The 18,057-nt window shown below is 40.6% G+C and overlaps 1 protein-coding gene across 1 annotated transcript; it reads left to right on the top strand.

Moving 5' to 3' along the window:
• Window positions 1–3,262: 3,262 nt before the first annotated feature.
• LOC124283336 (arylsulfatase B-like) lies at window positions 3,263–11,288 on the top strand. Its single transcript, XM_046719373.1, is given in 10 exon segments — window positions 3,263–3,440; window positions 3,531–3,692; window positions 4,069–4,225; window positions 5,190–5,302; window positions 7,044–7,157; window positions 7,992–8,114; window positions 8,387–8,516; window positions 9,020–9,118; window positions 9,121–9,172; window positions 10,301–11,288. Coding segments are annotated over 9 exon segments (1,551 nt in total). The 5' UTR covers window positions 3,263–3,440; window positions 3,531–3,599; the 3' UTR covers window positions 10,971–11,288.
• The last annotated feature ends 6,769 nt before the right edge of the window (window positions 11,289–18,057 follow it).

Raw genomic sequence — 18,057 nt, 5'->3', positions numbered from 1 at the left:
CAACATTTCTGGAGTGTTGCTAAACGCTCACTCACTTCAGTTACTCGAAATTACTGGGTTCAATAGCATATCCTCCCAGTCCAGCATACATAGACTAGGCCTGATTCTGGGAAAAGACTCAAATAAAACATGTTGAGGCATTTTTAGTAGGATTTGGTACCCAGGCTATTTTACCTAATGTATTTAAAGGGTGCTGATCACGAAAGCTGAAAAAAGTGTTTTTGACCCTAAAATTGAAAAACAAAATGGCCGCCCAAATCGCCTAAAATAGTGGTAGGTGTGCACAGTATCTTCGCCTATGACTGCATCTCTATTTTTTAAATTTTGGAAACTTCACTTTTAACGACATTTAAAGAGTGCTAATCATGAATAAATACGATTCAAAGCTGAAAAATGCTTTTTGGACCTTCAAAATTGAAAAAATAAAATGGCCGCCATAGTCGCCTCAAGTAGTGGTAGGTGTACACGATATATCATCACCTGTGATTGTATGTCTATTTTCGAAATTTTTGAAACCTGACTTTTTCAGACATTAAAATGGTGATGATCATGGATAAATTGGATACCTCCCAAAAAAATTATATTTTTGTCCCTCAAAATTGAAAAACAAAATGGCCGCAAAATCACCTTTTTAGTGAAAAAATATACTGAATGCTTACATCTGTATATTATGAAATATAAATGACCACTGTACAATTGAAATGTTAATATTGTTGTCACCACAAGGTATAGAACTGCCTTTCATTGAAAATAATAAATAAATTGGATTTTGTTAAAAAACTATTTTATCCTAAATTTTTAGGAATAAAGTTGTTAACAAAAGCTTTAGTTGTTGCATAGTTCGGATGGTTACCAACACATTATGAAACATTACTGAGCACAGTTGTGATTGTTTTGAATGTTTTCATCGAAAAGTGGTAATTTGACATTTCAAAATAATGAACGATCCCTATACTTTGATGGCCACCTTTCTAAGACATGTCAAGCTGCTGGTGCAATTATTGTAAGTATTCCTCCTTTACATCGATAATTTTGTAAATTCTTAATGAAATAATGTTTGTTCTTTCAATATGGCAAATAAAAAACAATGGAATGAATAATAAACTGCATTTTCAGTAACAAATTGTAAGTGAAACCCTCATGAGCACGGCAACATCGAGACAATGCAGATGAGAACACTCTTGTAAACATGTTACAGCGTTTCCAAGTATTCGCGCCTAATGTCCAGCCAAACGTCTTGCAATTATTGCCACAAAAGACCTTGCAACTGAAAGATACAGGGATCCTTACTTAATGCAAGAGTGCTTGGTCAGTAACAGCAAGATGACTTTGTAAGCTGTTGACTACTCAGTAGCACAGAATCACCTGGAAGACAAACCATATGCAACCCATTGACAAGGAACAATTGTTCAACATTTGGGAATGTATGATCATGTTAATCAGAAGCATACCACCAGGAATAACGCAACTGTAATAAAGGCAAACAGAAATGTTTTTCAGGGTCTCATCATCTCATATTCAGCTGGACGTGTTGTTGATCTTGACAACATCTTAAAGCATGAACTTGGGTCAGTGCCGGTAGCTCTTGCTGAAACCAACGGTTGTCCGAGGACGGGGAATAAATGAATGTTGGCTGATATCTTAATCTCAGATGTGGAGTGTCCTGACAGGATTGACTTAAGTGGAAGTTTCTCATCACTACTTATAGATGGACAGGCGCGGGTTCTCTCTATGGGGAAGCCAGCAAATGCAACATCATTTAGCGATCTCGCAGATGCGTTCACCAGCCCCATTTTCGATCAGGTGCAGCATATGATCGCATTGATGTTGTGTTTGACAGATATAGAGATGAATCCATAAAATCTCAAACCAGACAGCTTAGGTCCCAACCAACAGGGCCAGTACGGCGTATCGTGGAAGGCAGAGATGTGCCACTTCCACACTCCTGTACCAACTTCATAGCTCTTCCTGACAACAAAGCTGACCTTGCTTGCTTCCTGTCTGAAGAGTTACTGGCAAATGCTCCACATGATAAAGAGTTAATCGGCTTTGCCGACGAGAAAGCAGTCAAGTCCTCTAAGTCTACTATAAACCTGGATCAACTAAGGCCAACTCATGAGGAGGCCGATACACGGCTCATCCTTCATGCCGTCAACATCACTTCCAGCACGGCTGTAGCGGCTGCCAGAGATACAGATTTATTTATGCTTCTCCTGGCGCACATTCTATCTCTCAAAGCTGACAACATCTGGATGTTGACAGGAACTGCTCAAAAAAAAGTACATTCCAGTTGGTAAAGTTTACGAGAAACTGACAGCACATTCTGTTGCATCGCTACATCTGCATCGCCTCTGTGGTCATACCGAGACATCAGCCTGGAAGGTCTTTCTCAACCATCATCATCTCCTAGAGGACTTGGGCGCTGAAAACCTGAACCAAGACAAGTGCAAGGTATACGGTGTTCATAATGTTCAAGGTGTGAACACAGTGCGTAGGATGTTGTTTGAGAAATCATTCAAACCAGACTTGATGCCCTATGCCACCACATCCAGCGTGTCCATTACCAAACCATGATCTGGAGGAAAGCCTGTGAAGCTATTCCATCTCTTCTCGAATTCCCAGAGATGAGTTAGATAAGAGCAAACAGAGGTCTACAACTCCTATTGATGCCAATGGTCAAATATGAAATGCAGTTACACAAAATTGAATACGATGAGGAGAAAGGTAAAAAATGACATGCACAAGCTCAACACGTAAGGTTTGATTGAACCGAGCGTTAAAATAGTCGGGCTGTCAGGTTTTCGATCAGGTTTTTAGCATCGCGAGTGTCACCCCATGTGTATTTTATGTAATGAGTGTAGCGGTAGACTTCTCTATCATATTCATTTCTTTATCGATTTCGTTCAAATTTGAAATATATGTTAATCATAATATGTAAAAACAATATATGATTGTAAAAGTCTAGATTTTTTTTTTGATTATATTTTTGTTGAGTGATTCGAACACCTGTGGCTCAAAGCATCAACGCCTGCATGGCTCTCGGCGCGCAGAATGCTTGTTTATATCTTATCGTCAGCCTTCATGGTAGATTGCACAAGTCTCTAAGTTAAAATTAATAGTTTAAATGATAATATTAATTAACAGACTGGGGTCCTTATATTGTCGGTTTACCTAGACTTGCCCCTTTAAAGGATAGAATTACCTCACATCCATTGGATCAGCATTCAGTACAGCCTTGGAGCAAGGCTACCTTCATGGCTAAGTGTGTTGTAGTCGACTTGCATTCGCAGTGGAGGTTGACCTGGACATAAAGTAAGCTATCGCCACAATTATCAGACGAACACTGAAGCAAAGTGCGCTTTGTTGACAGGCAATCATACTGTGTTTCTTGGCAGACGTATCTTGATCATGTGACGAGGTGAAAAAAGATCTAATAATAGGTAATTTGTTACGCTATCGTTGACTTCATCAAACTGCAGTCAAATTTTTACGCTTTTCTCACAGTACCCGTACGATATTATTTGTTGCAGATTGCCCGGGACGACACTGACTATATTTTATTGAAGTCAAACGAATCACCTGTGACTCTCTAGCGGAAAATGAAAAAGGTGTTTATCACTGTGCTACTGCTACTGTGTGTGACGTCACAGGCGAAACCCCCAAATATTATCTTCATTGTAGCGGATGACCTGGTAAGTATAATCAATATCAGTAGATTGGCATTTATGTCTACACTCCGTGACTAACGTTCATGTTATATTTAACACAGTGATCGATTTTTCACTTTATGTGCGGCTGGGTGATCGGTGACACAACTATTGTGAAGACAAGTATCACAGCAAAATAAACTTTATTTTCTGTCATAAACAGCAAAATCTTATTGCGAACAATGATGATTTAAAGATTGATAATACTTTGACTAACGTTGGCGTCATGTTATGACAGTAGATAAAGGACATGCATAATTTAACATCGGTGATCTGTCATGTGTGGCTGTTTGTAGGCAAGGTGTTAAAATACCTTCTTGCTCTGCGCTGATAAACACAGTATAGCTTGCAATATTTCCAGGGCTGGGGTGACGTCAGCTTCCATGGTTCTAAGATCAGGACGCCGTTTTTGGACAAGCTTGCCTATAATGGCATCCTCCTCAACAACTACTACGTGTCTCCGATATGTACCCCGACTAGAAGCGCCATCATGACCGGCAGACACCCCATACACACAGGTGAGACGAACACCCCATACACACAGGTGAGATGGACACCCCATTTACACAGGATAGGCGGACACCCCATATACACAGATTGTACACACGTTATACACACACATAGGGCCGACCCTCCCTTACACACAGTAGAGATGGACAGGTGGGACTAACACCAAATATACACCGAAGAGATGAACACTTCTTGCACACGGATTGAGACTGACGCTCCTTGCACACAGGTGAGACGGACACTCCTTGCACACGGATGAGATGGACGCTCCTTGTGTACGGATGAGACGGACACTGTTTGCACACGGACGGACTCTCCTTGCACATAGATGAGATGGACACTCCTTGCACACGGATGAGATGGACGCTCCTTGCACGCGGATGAAATGGACGCTCCTTGAACACAGCTGGTGAGACGGACGCTCCTTGCCCAAAATATGCTATACTGGAGCCTTGACTCGGCACACTGATCATGAGCCGTGTTCCACAGCACGTGATTGAGCGCCTTAAAGATTTTACGTCGCATCAATCGCAGGGGTTCGAATCACTGTTTGGAAAAAAAAAAAAATAAAATCTTTACTTTTGCAATCATACGTTAAAATCACGTTAAAATAGTCGGAATGTCCGGTTTTCGATCATGATTTTAGCATCGGGAGCGTCACCCCTTCTGTATTTTATGTAATGAGTGTAACGGTAGAATTTTCTAAAATATTCATTTCTTCACCGATTTCGTTCACATTTTAAAAATATATGTGAATCATAACATACAATGTATGATAGCAAAAGTCTACATTTTTATTTTTAAAAATTATTGTCCATACAGTGATTCGATCCCCTGTGGCATCAATCATCTTTCAACCAAATATCGACGTAACTCCAGTTACGATCTGTTGTGTTTAGTATCACCCCTTACCCCCTGTATACAGTTATATTGAGACAGCGGAGTTATTCTTCACACGTCTTGTGTCCGCAGGTCTACAACATGGGGTGATAGGCGGGTCTACTCCGTATGGCCTGTCTCTGAACGAGACCATCATGCCGCAGTACCTCAATGACCTGGGGTACGCTTCCCACATCGTTGGTAAGGTGAGCTGAATATTGACTGACACAATGGCAGCGCTCCCATTGGTCGGTCAGGACAAATAGTGTTGTCATACATAAGGGCAAGGCCAGTCAAATTTAGATATTTTAATTTAAGCTTGAGGGTCTGCACAATAGAGGTTTATAATGATATTTATGTTTTATTGTAGGTATATTGAATTGAATCCCCAGTGAAGATTCTGGTTATTGTCGTAAGGGGGCGACAAAGGTTCAGATCACAGACTTGGACGATCTGGTACCGAGAGTGAATGTACAGAGAATTGTAATTATTCGGGCTGTTGTCGAAAGAGACAACTACTCCCAGTTGTGAAACACATTAATTAATGGTTGAGTGCACCTAGGTGGTGTTTCCACATCCCTACAATGAAAGTGGGAACAACCCTGTTGCTGAAGAGGAGGCACGGTTCATTAATGAGTTAATTACACAGGAGACATTGTTCGTTAAAGAGCATTTTCAATAAAGAACATCGATAGATACAGAAATAATGAAATAGATTATCAAAGATATGGAGCAGCCAGGTCGACATCGGTACTTGCTGATCGAAAAGAGCAGACAAAGGTTAATAAATACATTTATATGAATTATGATTAAAGCAGTTATTGTTACATTATTTAAACACGTAAATCTGAGTAGGTAAATTTATTTCTGTTTCAAATTATCACGTTACCTACACAAAGTGTTTATATTTTAAAGACATTTACTTGAGTAGGTTAATTAATTTATCTTTTAAAGTTTCATTAAGTTACCTCCAGGGGAGCGCATGAATCTTCTGTACCCAGTTCGAAGAATGTGAAGCAATCAAATTTTATGATTTACGGTGAATTAGGTAGATACCTAACCATAATTTAGAACTTCAAACCACAGGTTGCCCATTGAAACATGACGTTGGTACGGCACCGAAAGATGTAACAGAATCTGCCAACAGTGTACATCATCTGTCTGTGATGAACTTCACTTTTTATTATGCTGTCCAGCACTAAATGCCTTTAGACATCAATTTCTTCCCCAGTATCTCTGTAAACATCCGGATATTGAAAATAATGTTTATCTAATGAAATGTGAGTATTCACCACTTAACTCTAAAGTTGCCAAATTGATCAAAACTGGACTTTGTTCAATGTTTTAATATGTATGAATATGCTGTATGTTGTCTGTGTCACTATATGTGATTATAAAATGTGATTATAAAAGTATATGTGAGAAAAATATGTCTGTTCTGTTCTGTTCACAAGGTTCAGTTACATAGGTAATCCCTAATTAGCTAGGGTTAATCCATGCTATCAGATAGGGGAGTAGAGTGTTTTCTTTGTTAATTACCTACTCCACTGTCTCACAACTGGGAGTCTCACAATTGGGAGGTCTCACAAATGGGAGTAGACCGCAGGATCAGATCACAGACTTGGACGATCTGTTACCTATGGAGTACTGTAAGGGACAGTCTCGCGATCTCGCATTCTCGCGATGTCGACCTTTGGAAACAAGCTAAAAATGCCAAAAGTGCGAGAATGCGAGATCGCGAGACTGTCCCTTATAGTATTCCATAGTTACCTAGATCTCCGTCTGTCATTGGTCTGGACACATTCATTTACAGGACGTCCGTCATTAAGCAGTAAATGTGTGCAGCATTCAACAACAACGTAGTCTCCACTTGAACTTCACCAAACTGTAACAATGTATTCCCTGTGTACATACAGTCTAACCAGGACTCTACAATGCATGTTGCAGTGGCACTTGGGCTTCTTCACCAAGAACCACGTTCCAACTATGCGCGGGTTCGAATCCCACTTCGGCTACTACACGGGGAAGGAAGACTATTTCGACCACACAAGCAGTTCAAGGGTTTGTACTGCGTTTTATATATCTACTTACTGCTCCTGTGTAATATAGTGCTTATTGAGAATCAGTCTCTGTGATTGGCTGATTGGTGCCATTAGTACATACTGTGTTGAACGGTGCTCATGATTTCAATCACTGGTTCGTCTGGCCCATCTTTTGGAAGTACCAAGGTACTTAATTATCGTATTTCCTCTAATCAGCGCGGGCGTCCCTTATATGCATCGGCCTCCATTAAGCACTGGGGATAAAGCAACCCTACGGAGAGGGTGTTCTAAGTTGTATAACTTGTACCCAATCCTTTTCTCATGAATAAAATATGTTTAAAACAAAGCAACTGTCCAATAAGCGCCGGATCTCAAATAAGCGCCGGATCTCCAATAAGCGCCGGAACTCTAATTAGCGCCGGGTGTGCCACATGTTTACAATGGAGTTTTCAAATAAAATACAAATGGAGAATCTATATTTATTTCCGTTGAAACTTTAAGCGCCGGGTCTCCAATAAGCGCCGGCTCCTATTAAGCGTCGGGTCCGAGAGTTTGATGGATTAATAAGCGCCCGGGCACTTATTAGTGGAAATACGGAATTTATAGACCTCCGCCATAAGCCGAAAGCTGTGGACTGCGGTACTTGCTAAATCTCTCATGGGCTTTTGTATACAATATTTTCTATAGCAAGAAATGCCCACTTATAATATAATGTATGTAATACTTCCATTCTATGCCATGCTGCAATTGCTCTTAGGTTTCACTTGTTTGAAATTACCGATGAAATGTCAGCTGTGGTAGACAAAATTATCGTTACGTCTGAATTGTATGTGTCGCTGGGGTTGTGTTTCAGAACATGTGGGGGCTGGACTTCCGCCGGAACCTGGACGTGGTGCGTAATGATGATGAGGAATATTCGACAACACTATTTGCGTCAGAGGCCAGTGACGTCATAAAAGCTCATAACAAGTCAAAGGTGGGGACGGATTTAATGGCGACTATGTTAGCCTTGAATATAGTAAGCATAACTCTACATATTGGTGGTAATGCCTAAATATAGGGGGAAAACATCAAGAAAACACTGAAAATAATACGTTATAGATATTTTTCAAAATTAATTTTACTTCATGTATGTGCAGTGCAATCCGACTTACAATTTGAATTTGAACAGTGACAGTAAACACCGGGTGTTCACACATACCATGTATACCAAGTCTGTTCTAATTTTCATGTCTGTTATATGCGCAGCCGCTGTTCCTGTATCTGGCATTTCAAGCAGTGCATTCTGGGAATCCCAGTGGCGATCCCATTCAAGCACCACAGAAATATGTTGACAGATTCCCAGATATTAAGGATACACAGAGGAAAATATTTGCTGGTAAAATATCACATAAACACTGTAGCGTCCTTATATTTTAGCAATAAATGGGTTAAAGGCTTTAACGGGTTAAAGGTCAATACCGCGCCAGAGAGACTTCACCTATAGTTGGATCGAAGGTTTTTGTACGGAAGTATACTTACTCGGCCGATAACGAGAAGAATTGCGTCGTACAGACATTGTCAATTCTTTAATGATGGCTTGCGTTTAGGATAAGGTAATTATTAATGGGTTAGTGGGGTGTGTTCTAGTTGTTTAGTGATTCGAATGATAACGAATGTTTCTTAAGTGTCGGAAAAAACAAAATACGAATATATATGTAGCAGCGAAAGCGTAAGTGGTAGCCTATTCTTCTGGATTCAAGTCTCGTCATTCTTTAACCTGACGGTGCAAGTCTAATGGGCCTTCTTAAAATTCAATGAAAAAGTTTCCTTTCATGGCCGTTGTTGACGGTGATACCGGTGATTGTAGAATATCTACACTGTACTAACTGGTTGCTTCAGGAGTGGTGTCGGCTCTGGATGAAGCTGTTGCTAACGTGACGACAACGTTGCAGCAGACGGGGATGCTGAACAACTCCATCATCGTCTTCACGACCGACAACGGGGACCAACCAATGGCTACGATCACAATGCGGCATGCAACTGGCCTCTTAGGTGTGTTACAGCTTTCTTACTGCAGTGTAGCAGGTTAAGTTTATTTGAAACTAGTCATGATATTTTTTTCTTTCGATGAGACACATCTTAAATGATAAAGGTGTCATACACTTTTTGTGAGGTATATGCTGTTCAGATGAACTGCATTTCCTAAATCATATTTGGTCGTGAACATGTGAGCATGCGAGTGGAAATATCAGTGAAAGGAAAGTAGCATACGACATACAGACAGACAGACACACACATTCACACACACATGCGCGTCCTGGTCAAATGAAATGAGTGAGTGAGTGAGTATGGTTTTACGCCGCGTTTAGCAATATTCCAGCAATATCACGGCGGGGGACACCAGAAATGGGCTTCACGCATTGTGCCCATGTGGGGATTCGAACCCGGGACTTCGGCGTGACGAGCGGACGCTTTACCCACCAGGCTACCCCATCGCCCCAAATTAAATGACATACTAACTACAGTAATATACTCATGCCAATAATGGTTGTCACCCCCTTCAATATTTTTTATTGGAGAGGTGGTGTGGGTGTGGGTGTGGGTGTGGGGTTGGGGTGGGGAGGGGGTGACAACCATTATTGGCATGAGTATATGAAAAGACAGGCATCCCTCATGACAGATAAACAAAAGTATTATAATAACTTATCGGTCATTCTTTAACTGCTTTTGAGTAGCATATTATCCGCGTGTAGAACACGGATATATATTCAGATTAACACGGAGGAGTATTAGAGGGACACACAGTACCTGATCTTTACTGTCATTTGCCATACTTCCATTGTTGTGGAAGCATCGATGGATGCCTGAGTGACATCGCTAACGTTGTGTGCTGACAATTTGGAGCCTCCCTCTGAGAGCATGGGTTAGAATCTCAGATGCGACTCAACCAGAAAAGTACCAGATTTTGTACTTAATTGAGAAAATGTTATCCCAAACAAAACATTTGTTACATTTGACCACTTTCTAAAATAAACATTTTGCATTTATGTTTTGAAGAGGTTAGACCACTAGGATTCTGATGTTTAATCATTCAACTGATCATTTTAGTGATTAAACATCAAATCATCGTAGTCTCAGCTATACCAATACTGTTATATTTATTTCTGTGTATTTCCCCAGGGGCTGCAAGAACACGATGTGGGAAGGCGGGGTGCGGGGAAATGGCTTCGTCTACAGCCCTCTTCTCTCTACATCCGGGTACGTCCAGGAGAACATGATGCATATCACTGATTGGCTGCCCACACTCTACCACGCGGCCGGAGGTGACGTCAGCAAGCTCAAGAACCAAGATGGCTACAATCTGTGGGAAATGTTGTCGAACAATGGCGCCGCTGTTAGGAACGAAATATTACATAACATTGATCCCATACAGAACTTTTCATCTATTAGAGTTGGGGAGTATAAACTTGTTATGGGAGACATCTCAGAAGGTAAAGACGATTCTTGGTACCCGCCACCTGAAGGAAAGGACACCGAGATCAGACATCCCTCTGGAAGTGAATTCGTGAAAGTGTTCAATACAAACGCGCATCCATTGAACGTCAATTGCGGCAAAAAGCCCGTGGATGCCGAGACTAACTGTCAACCGGAAGTGTCGCCATGTTTGTTTCACATTGCCAGCGACCCGTGCGAATTCCACAATATAGCTTCCACAAACCAAGACCAGGTTCAGTCGTTACTGGCCAGACTTGAGGAGTACAGGAAAACCATGGTCCCTCCCGCCAACAAGGACCCTGATCCTAACGCCGACCCCCAACTTCACGGGGGTGCGTGGACATGGTGGCTATAAGACACACTAATTGACACAAGTTACAGATTCAATCGTTTTAAAAACCTGTAAAATGTGTGTATGAAAAAGACACTGTTGATGTTATATATATTTTAATCGAACCCGTGAAGGGTCGATTTTTTATGATTATATTTAGTTTTGATATATCTTATGTAAATAATGATATTTTGTGCGTAACTGGAAAATTAAAAATATATCAGATTCTCATGACGTTTGGCGTACAAAGTAGTATGAAATATCCAAGGGCAGTTTGTGCATGCTTTAACAATGTGTTAATGACAGGTTGTTTTACTGACGAAATAAAATGTCTGATATTGATATTTTTATTCTTTGATTCTTGATTAAAAGAAACTTATGCTTCAGTTGTGGTTTTAAGATATACTGGAGTATGGGTCAGCCAAACCCTGTTCAGCATACATACAGCGTGGTGGATAGGCTGTAGGAATGCTGTGGCACCAGGTTCAACACCGTTGTGACAAGCTGCATTACACCCAATCGTCATATATGGTGACATTTATTTCGTCAAAATGGAACTATAGTAAGATGAGTATTTATTATTTTAATCAGCTCTGGGTAATAAATCATATGTTATAATTAGAAAATAACAGACTCTCAACATTGATATCCTTAATATGTCAAAGTTTGGGTGTTTTAAGGAAGTCCTTCATTGACCTGATGCTTCATGAGGGCGGCGAGTTCATGTCCATAGATCCTATGTCTCTGAACGGGCTCGTAGAAGCAGCTGTATCTTGAAGGAATCAACGTCATGGAGATGGAGGGGGTCGTATCATATGTTGCATATGGGATTACATTTTCTCATTAAAGTACCGATTCAAGTATTTTTGTTTTGTTGAGTCCCGTTCGGGGTTCGAATCCACTCTCTCAGTGTCAGGCAGCACAGAAAGTTAGCAATCTAACCCACTCAGCCACCCCGGCTTCCATTGTGTATTCAAATCATTCATAGTCTGCAGTGCCCCCTTGCATAGTCTGTCCGTGCACCTCCAGTACACACAGCCATCCTTTTCTCTCTTCAGAGAGAACCATGAACCTGCATGATGCTCACATCTACCCCCGTGAAGGTTAGGGAGGAAAGTGAGTGAGTGAATGAGTTAGGGTTTACGCAGTTTTTAGTAATATTCCAGCAATATCACGGCGGGAGACGCCAGAAATAGGCTTCACACAATCTACCCAGGTGGGGAATCGAACCCAGGTCTTCATCGTGAGGAGCGAACGCTTTAACCACTAGGCTACCCCGCCGCCCCTGTATGAAGAAAACTGCACTATTTCATTTTCACTCTATGCCCATTGCTAGTCTCTCCCAAACAGATTATGCGGGTCAGCGACACTAAGCCATGGAGAAACCACTCGTGCATGGTCAGACAACCCACCCATAGTATAGTGGAGTATACCCAGATCGTCTAATTTCCTAAATTGATTAATACCCACATTGTCTAATTACTCGTCAGCTCAGATTGCCTAATATGTGTGATCACTAACCCATGACGCTCTCCTGGAGTAGTCCGTGTTGAGCTTAGGTGATTAAGCCTTAAATCAACTATGCTCGTATGGCAAATGTACTTGTGGTAGTCTCCTTTCTACCTCATCCCCGGGGAGGTAGATATGCTTATCATGAAGGGTACACGTGTAAAGTGAACAGGAGCGAACAAGAATGATGCAGTGTACTGGAGGTGTATTGATGCTACATGCAAGGAACCATCATGACAGTGGATGACAGACTAGTGAAGATCGGTCCAGAAGACCCCAATCACGAATCAGCTCCTTATCTTCATCATGTTGATTATTTAGAAGCAGGCTTCTTGATCGTGCAAGAACCGAGACTACGTTTATCCCACGTATTTATGCCTTTTTCCAACTTTCGACAGCATGATTTCACTTATGTACAGACACAGACAGAAGAACATACCACGACTTCCGATGACCAGATCAGCAGTTGGAAAAAGGCTGGACAAGAACTGATGCAGGAGAACAGTTTCTGATTGCTGATCATGGAGAAGATGACAAAATCCTTATCTTCGTCACAAGAGAACTAAGAACACTGTGGGCAATGAGGATATCATTTATGCTGAGGGAACTATCTTTCCATCACATCGTTTGTTTCTACAAACATACAGAGGTTCAAGGAATAATGCATCCATTAGCGTACTTCTTCTGCCCAACAACATTGTTTACTGAAGAAAGAAACTGACAGACTGCAGCGCAACCTCCAGCGCCAGATTCTTCAGACAGACTTTGAGGAAGCCGTCGCCAACGCACCAGTTGCAGTGTTGGATAACATTCAGATACGTGGATGTTATTTTCACTTCCACGGGCTCTGTGGAGACGAGTTCAGCACCTTGGACTTGTGTCTCCTTACAAGGATAAAGCCGACTTTCGGAAGCCAGCTGAGAGAGCTATGGCTCTTCCTCTTGTGCCTCTTTATCAGGCCGACAATGTCTGGTTGGACGCTATTGTTGATGCACCAGGTGATGATGCCGCCATATAAGTTCATGGACTATGTCACAACAACATGGGTGGAGTAGCAGCACTGGTCAAAGCAAATCTTCTTCTTCTTCTTCTTCTTCTTTTTGCTTTGGCTGTATAACCTTAACATCAAAAGCAAATGTATTACATGTAATTCATTTGAAGAGGATCATTTGAGCCAAAAACCCATTGATATGTGATTTTATTGATAACAGTTTATTTGAACAGTTTGTACTCGCGAGACGCATCGGGCATTCACTTTAGCCATTAAACCAATGAAGATCGTATGTATGTATGTATGTATGTATATAAGGTTTTAGGGCGACCTTGGGCCTTAAAAGGCCTACATGCGCCCAACACTTAACAAACTGTTATATTTTTGTTCAGTTAAATAACATCGTACTTACCCGTTTTAACGAGGAAGTCTAAAACAGATCTTTGTATGCAACCATACATTAAATTATCGCCAAGTATTGCGTTCATTGAAAAAAGTATTTTGGGTTTTGTTAAGCACAGTTTCTTTAAGAGCCTTACGTGGGTTTTCATGAGCTGGACATTCAATGAGGTAGTGCTGAACTGTTTCTGGGCACTCTAAGTTACAGCTTTCACACAGAGGAGATAAGTCTTTATCTAAAATACTTCTATATGCCTTTAATCCACAATGTCCCAGCCTGAGACGAGTTAAAACAACTTCATCTCTGCGACAACGCCGACGAATTTTAAAATGTTTGTTTACTACAGGACAAGTAGAGTACATGTGTCTACCTGTAGTTTCATTATCCCATTTATTTTGCCAAGATGCATTTATTGAAGATGAAATGACAAACCAGTAATCTCTTGGAATGGGCTTAATTGAATGAATATCTGGCTGTGGTCTGTTGCAAGCCATCTTAGCAATTGTGTCAACTACTTCGTTTCCAGCTACACCAACATGTGCAGGAATCCAAACAATATCACAGCTGATGTACATGGAGTTTAAAACAGTATCAAGATACAAGATGTCGTGGACCTTGTACACCTGATTGAATTGCTTGTACAGCTGACAGCGAATCAGTAACACTTGGTGACATTTGTTTGTTTACAAGCTCCGATAAATCCTGTGAAATCGAAGGTTGTGTTAAAGTCCATGGAACCGTTTTCGGGAGAGATCGAGCAGCATTCAACTGAAGATTATTTAACTTGTACTGTAATGCAAATTGTTGTACAAGTAATCCAAACGGTGGTTTTCCATGATTCCAATCACACATGACATATTCCACGCAATCACACAATATATCAGTTGCTGGTTGATACCTAGAGGAAGCTTTTAAGGATAAATAGTACTTAAGGGCAACTTTAAAACGATGATATTGCAAAGGAGGTTCTGAGCATTCCACCTGCAGGGCAGAAACTGGAGTAGTAGGAAAAGCACCAGTGCATATCCGAAGAGCTTTGGCTTGAACACGATCAAGTTTAGCCAAATGACATTTTGCAGCATTCATAAAAACTTGACAGCCATATTCTAATCTAGACAAAATTAGTGCTTTGTACAACAGAAGCAAGGATGATTTATCAGCACCCCACTTTGTGGCAGACACGCTTTTCAGTAAATTGAGAGCTTTAGTACATTTTGATGAAATGTAGTTGATGTGGTTTGACCAAGTGAGTTTTTGATCAAAGATTACACCCAAAAATTTAAATTCAGAAACAAATTGTATGTCCTGACCACCAATGTGTAGCTTCAGATTTGGAGGAACTTTACGTCTTGTGAAGAACATAGCAACTGATTTAGAAGTTGAAACCTTGAACACCCACTTTGAACACCAAACATCTATAGAATTTAGAGCTAATTGGATAGATTTATGAACAAACTCAATGTTTCCAAAACGCCTCCAACAAGCACCGTCATCTGCAAATTGTGACGCATCAATGTTTAAAGGAAGTTCAGAAAAGAAATCATTGATCATTATATTAAAGAGCAAAGGGCTTATAACATTGCCCTGTGGAGTGACATTTACGATAATTCGCATGTCAGACACGTGTTGCCCAATACGAACTTGTATGGTTCGATCAGTTAGGAAGGACTTTATCCACTGTAGCATACGTCCCTTTACCCCCAAGCTTTGCAGTTTAAATAAAAGTCCATTTCTCCATAGCATATCATATGCCTTTTCAATGTCTAAAAAATACACACAGCATATACTCTTGGTTTCCTAGTGCTTTTTGTGCTTCATTTTGTAGTCGAACTAGGTGATCTATGCAAGAACGAGTTTTCCTAAACCCACACTGTAGCCTCGTTAATAATTCATTTGATTCTAAGTAGAAACTCAAACGATTTGTGACCAACCTTTCCATGATTTTACACAGGTTAGACGTTAAGGCTATTGGTCTGTATGAAACAGGGCGAGATGGATCTTTACCAGGTTTGGGAACAGGGATAACAACAGCGTGTCTCCAGCTTTTGGGTAACTTCCCAGATATCCAGCTTTGATTTATGATATTAAGTATGACTTCTAGAGCTGAATCTGGCATATGTTTAAAGTGTTCGTAACACAATTCATCGGCACCAGGAGATGTATTCTTGCCCTTTGATATTGCCGATTTTAATTCTCCCAGGTGGAAGGATAAATCATATTCAGGAAAAGGTTGTAATAAAGAATCTGAAATTATTGGAATAATCTCATTCTCCAAATTTGTGATTTCGTTTTTAAATTTTGTTGAAAAGTTTTCATAGCTGCTAACAGCCTCAAACTGATCTGCTAAAAGATTTGCTTTCTCTTCACGGGAAATAGCGCTTTGATCCAAAACAGGAATAGGGGATCTATTACGGTTCCCACTAATCCTTTTTACCTTGACCCAAATTGAAGATAAGGAAGTATGCCTGTTTATTGTAGATATGTAAGAACGCCAACTGCTGCGTTTTAATGATCGTACAAGACGTTGGAATTCAGCCCGTTTTTTTCCGAAAGTCGTCTAAATCAACCGGTAAGGATGTCCTGCGAAGTCTGTTATAAGCCTTTTGCCGAGCTTTATCGGCTTTGTCACAATCCTTATTCCACCAATACTGAGAATTTCGAGTAGTTGGCTTTCCGGAAGTTTTACCAATAGCTTTTTCTGAGATTTTAGTAAGAGATAAAGTTAGATTACAAGTTGAACGTTCAATGTCATCTGTAAGCAGATCACAGGTTATTTCATTTGAACAAAGTTCAACAAATTTATGCCAATTTGCAGATTTAAATCTCCATCTAGAAAGTCCATGTGCAGGTGTTCGAAGAGGTGTAAACGATATTTCAGTGAAAACTGGAAAGTGATCACTCCCCAGACTGTCGTGTTGATAAACACCCCATTGGCATTTGTGTGATAAAATCGGCGAAACAAGGGTAAGATCCAATGCTGAGAAAGTAAAGTTACCAGTATTTATACGGGTCATTTGGCCAGAGTTTAGCAATATTAAACCTGTGTCATCCAAAAGAGTTTCTACAACTTGACCAGCATGATTTGTATGCCTGCTCCCCCACAGTGCATTATGACTATTGAAATCACCACATATCAAAACTGGTGTATCTACAGAATTTGTCAGCATGTTATAATCATCTAGAGATGGCGAACCATTGCTGTATATATTAACAATGGTTAGGAATTATTTCTCGTCTGAGACAATTTCCACCGCATTGCCTCAAAATTAAGTTTCGGCATGGTATGACTATTATAGGTTAAATCTGATTTGACAAAAATAGCACAACCGCCACGTTTAGGATTTCTGGTCCTAGGGTCATATTCAATGCGATCTTTTCGCATGCTAACATAACCATTAATTTTAAACTGACACTCAGGCCAGAGGAATGTTTATTGAATGCATATTACATCCGGTTTGAATTCTAGTTTTCCAAGAAACGCCTTAAGATGAGGACCGTGTGCAACTAAACTCTGTGCATTCCACTGCAGAATAGTTAGCAGCAAGAGGGCGCTATCCATTATGATTTATCAGTGGAAAAAGAACGGAAGATATCTTGAGATATATCAATGTGGAGATGAGACTTTGCAGCGGACATAATACGACAAATTTGGTCATCTCGGTTTGGAGCACCAAAACAGACTGTGATAACCTATAGTAAGAATGCAACAAGGTTTTCAGTTGAATTATCAACTCGGGATGGGCTGCTTTCGCTTGATGGACGAGTAGACTGAGATTGATCCAGTGATCTATCACCATGAATAGAACACTGACATGAACATTGAGTTGAACAATTATTTGAACCATGAGTGACCTAGACTGAAGGTCGACTTATTGCAACTTGCGGAGGAGAAGGAACAACTGGCTGTTTAGGACGGAGTTTGACAGCATTTGCAAAGGACATAGACATAGGATTGTTTACTTTGACCATTTGTACGGCTTCTTTATAAGAAACTTTGTTTTCAACTTTTACACGTTGGATTTCTACCGCTTCCTTTGTATTTATTACAACCTCTATATGCTGCGCTGTGATTTCCTCCGCAATTGGAACATTTCAAGGTATCTTTAGAAGGGCAGGCATCATAAGCATGATCCCCACTGCAGCGGGCACAAACTTGAACTGTACTTTTACAATTGTTTGATGTATGACCGAAACGCTGGCATTTATAACAC

Source organism: Haliotis rubra, unplaced genomic scaffold (assembly GCF_003918875.1).
Source record: "Haliotis rubra isolate DU_JTF1 unplaced genomic scaffold, ASM391887v1 Scf313, whole genome shotgun sequence".
In the NCBI taxonomy this organism is placed as follows: Eukaryota; Metazoa; Mollusca; class Gastropoda; order Lepetellida; family Haliotidae; genus Haliotis; species Haliotis rubra.
The sequence above is the reverse complement of the archived record's forward strand: the minus strand, read 5'-3'. Positions and strand labels throughout refer to the sequence as shown.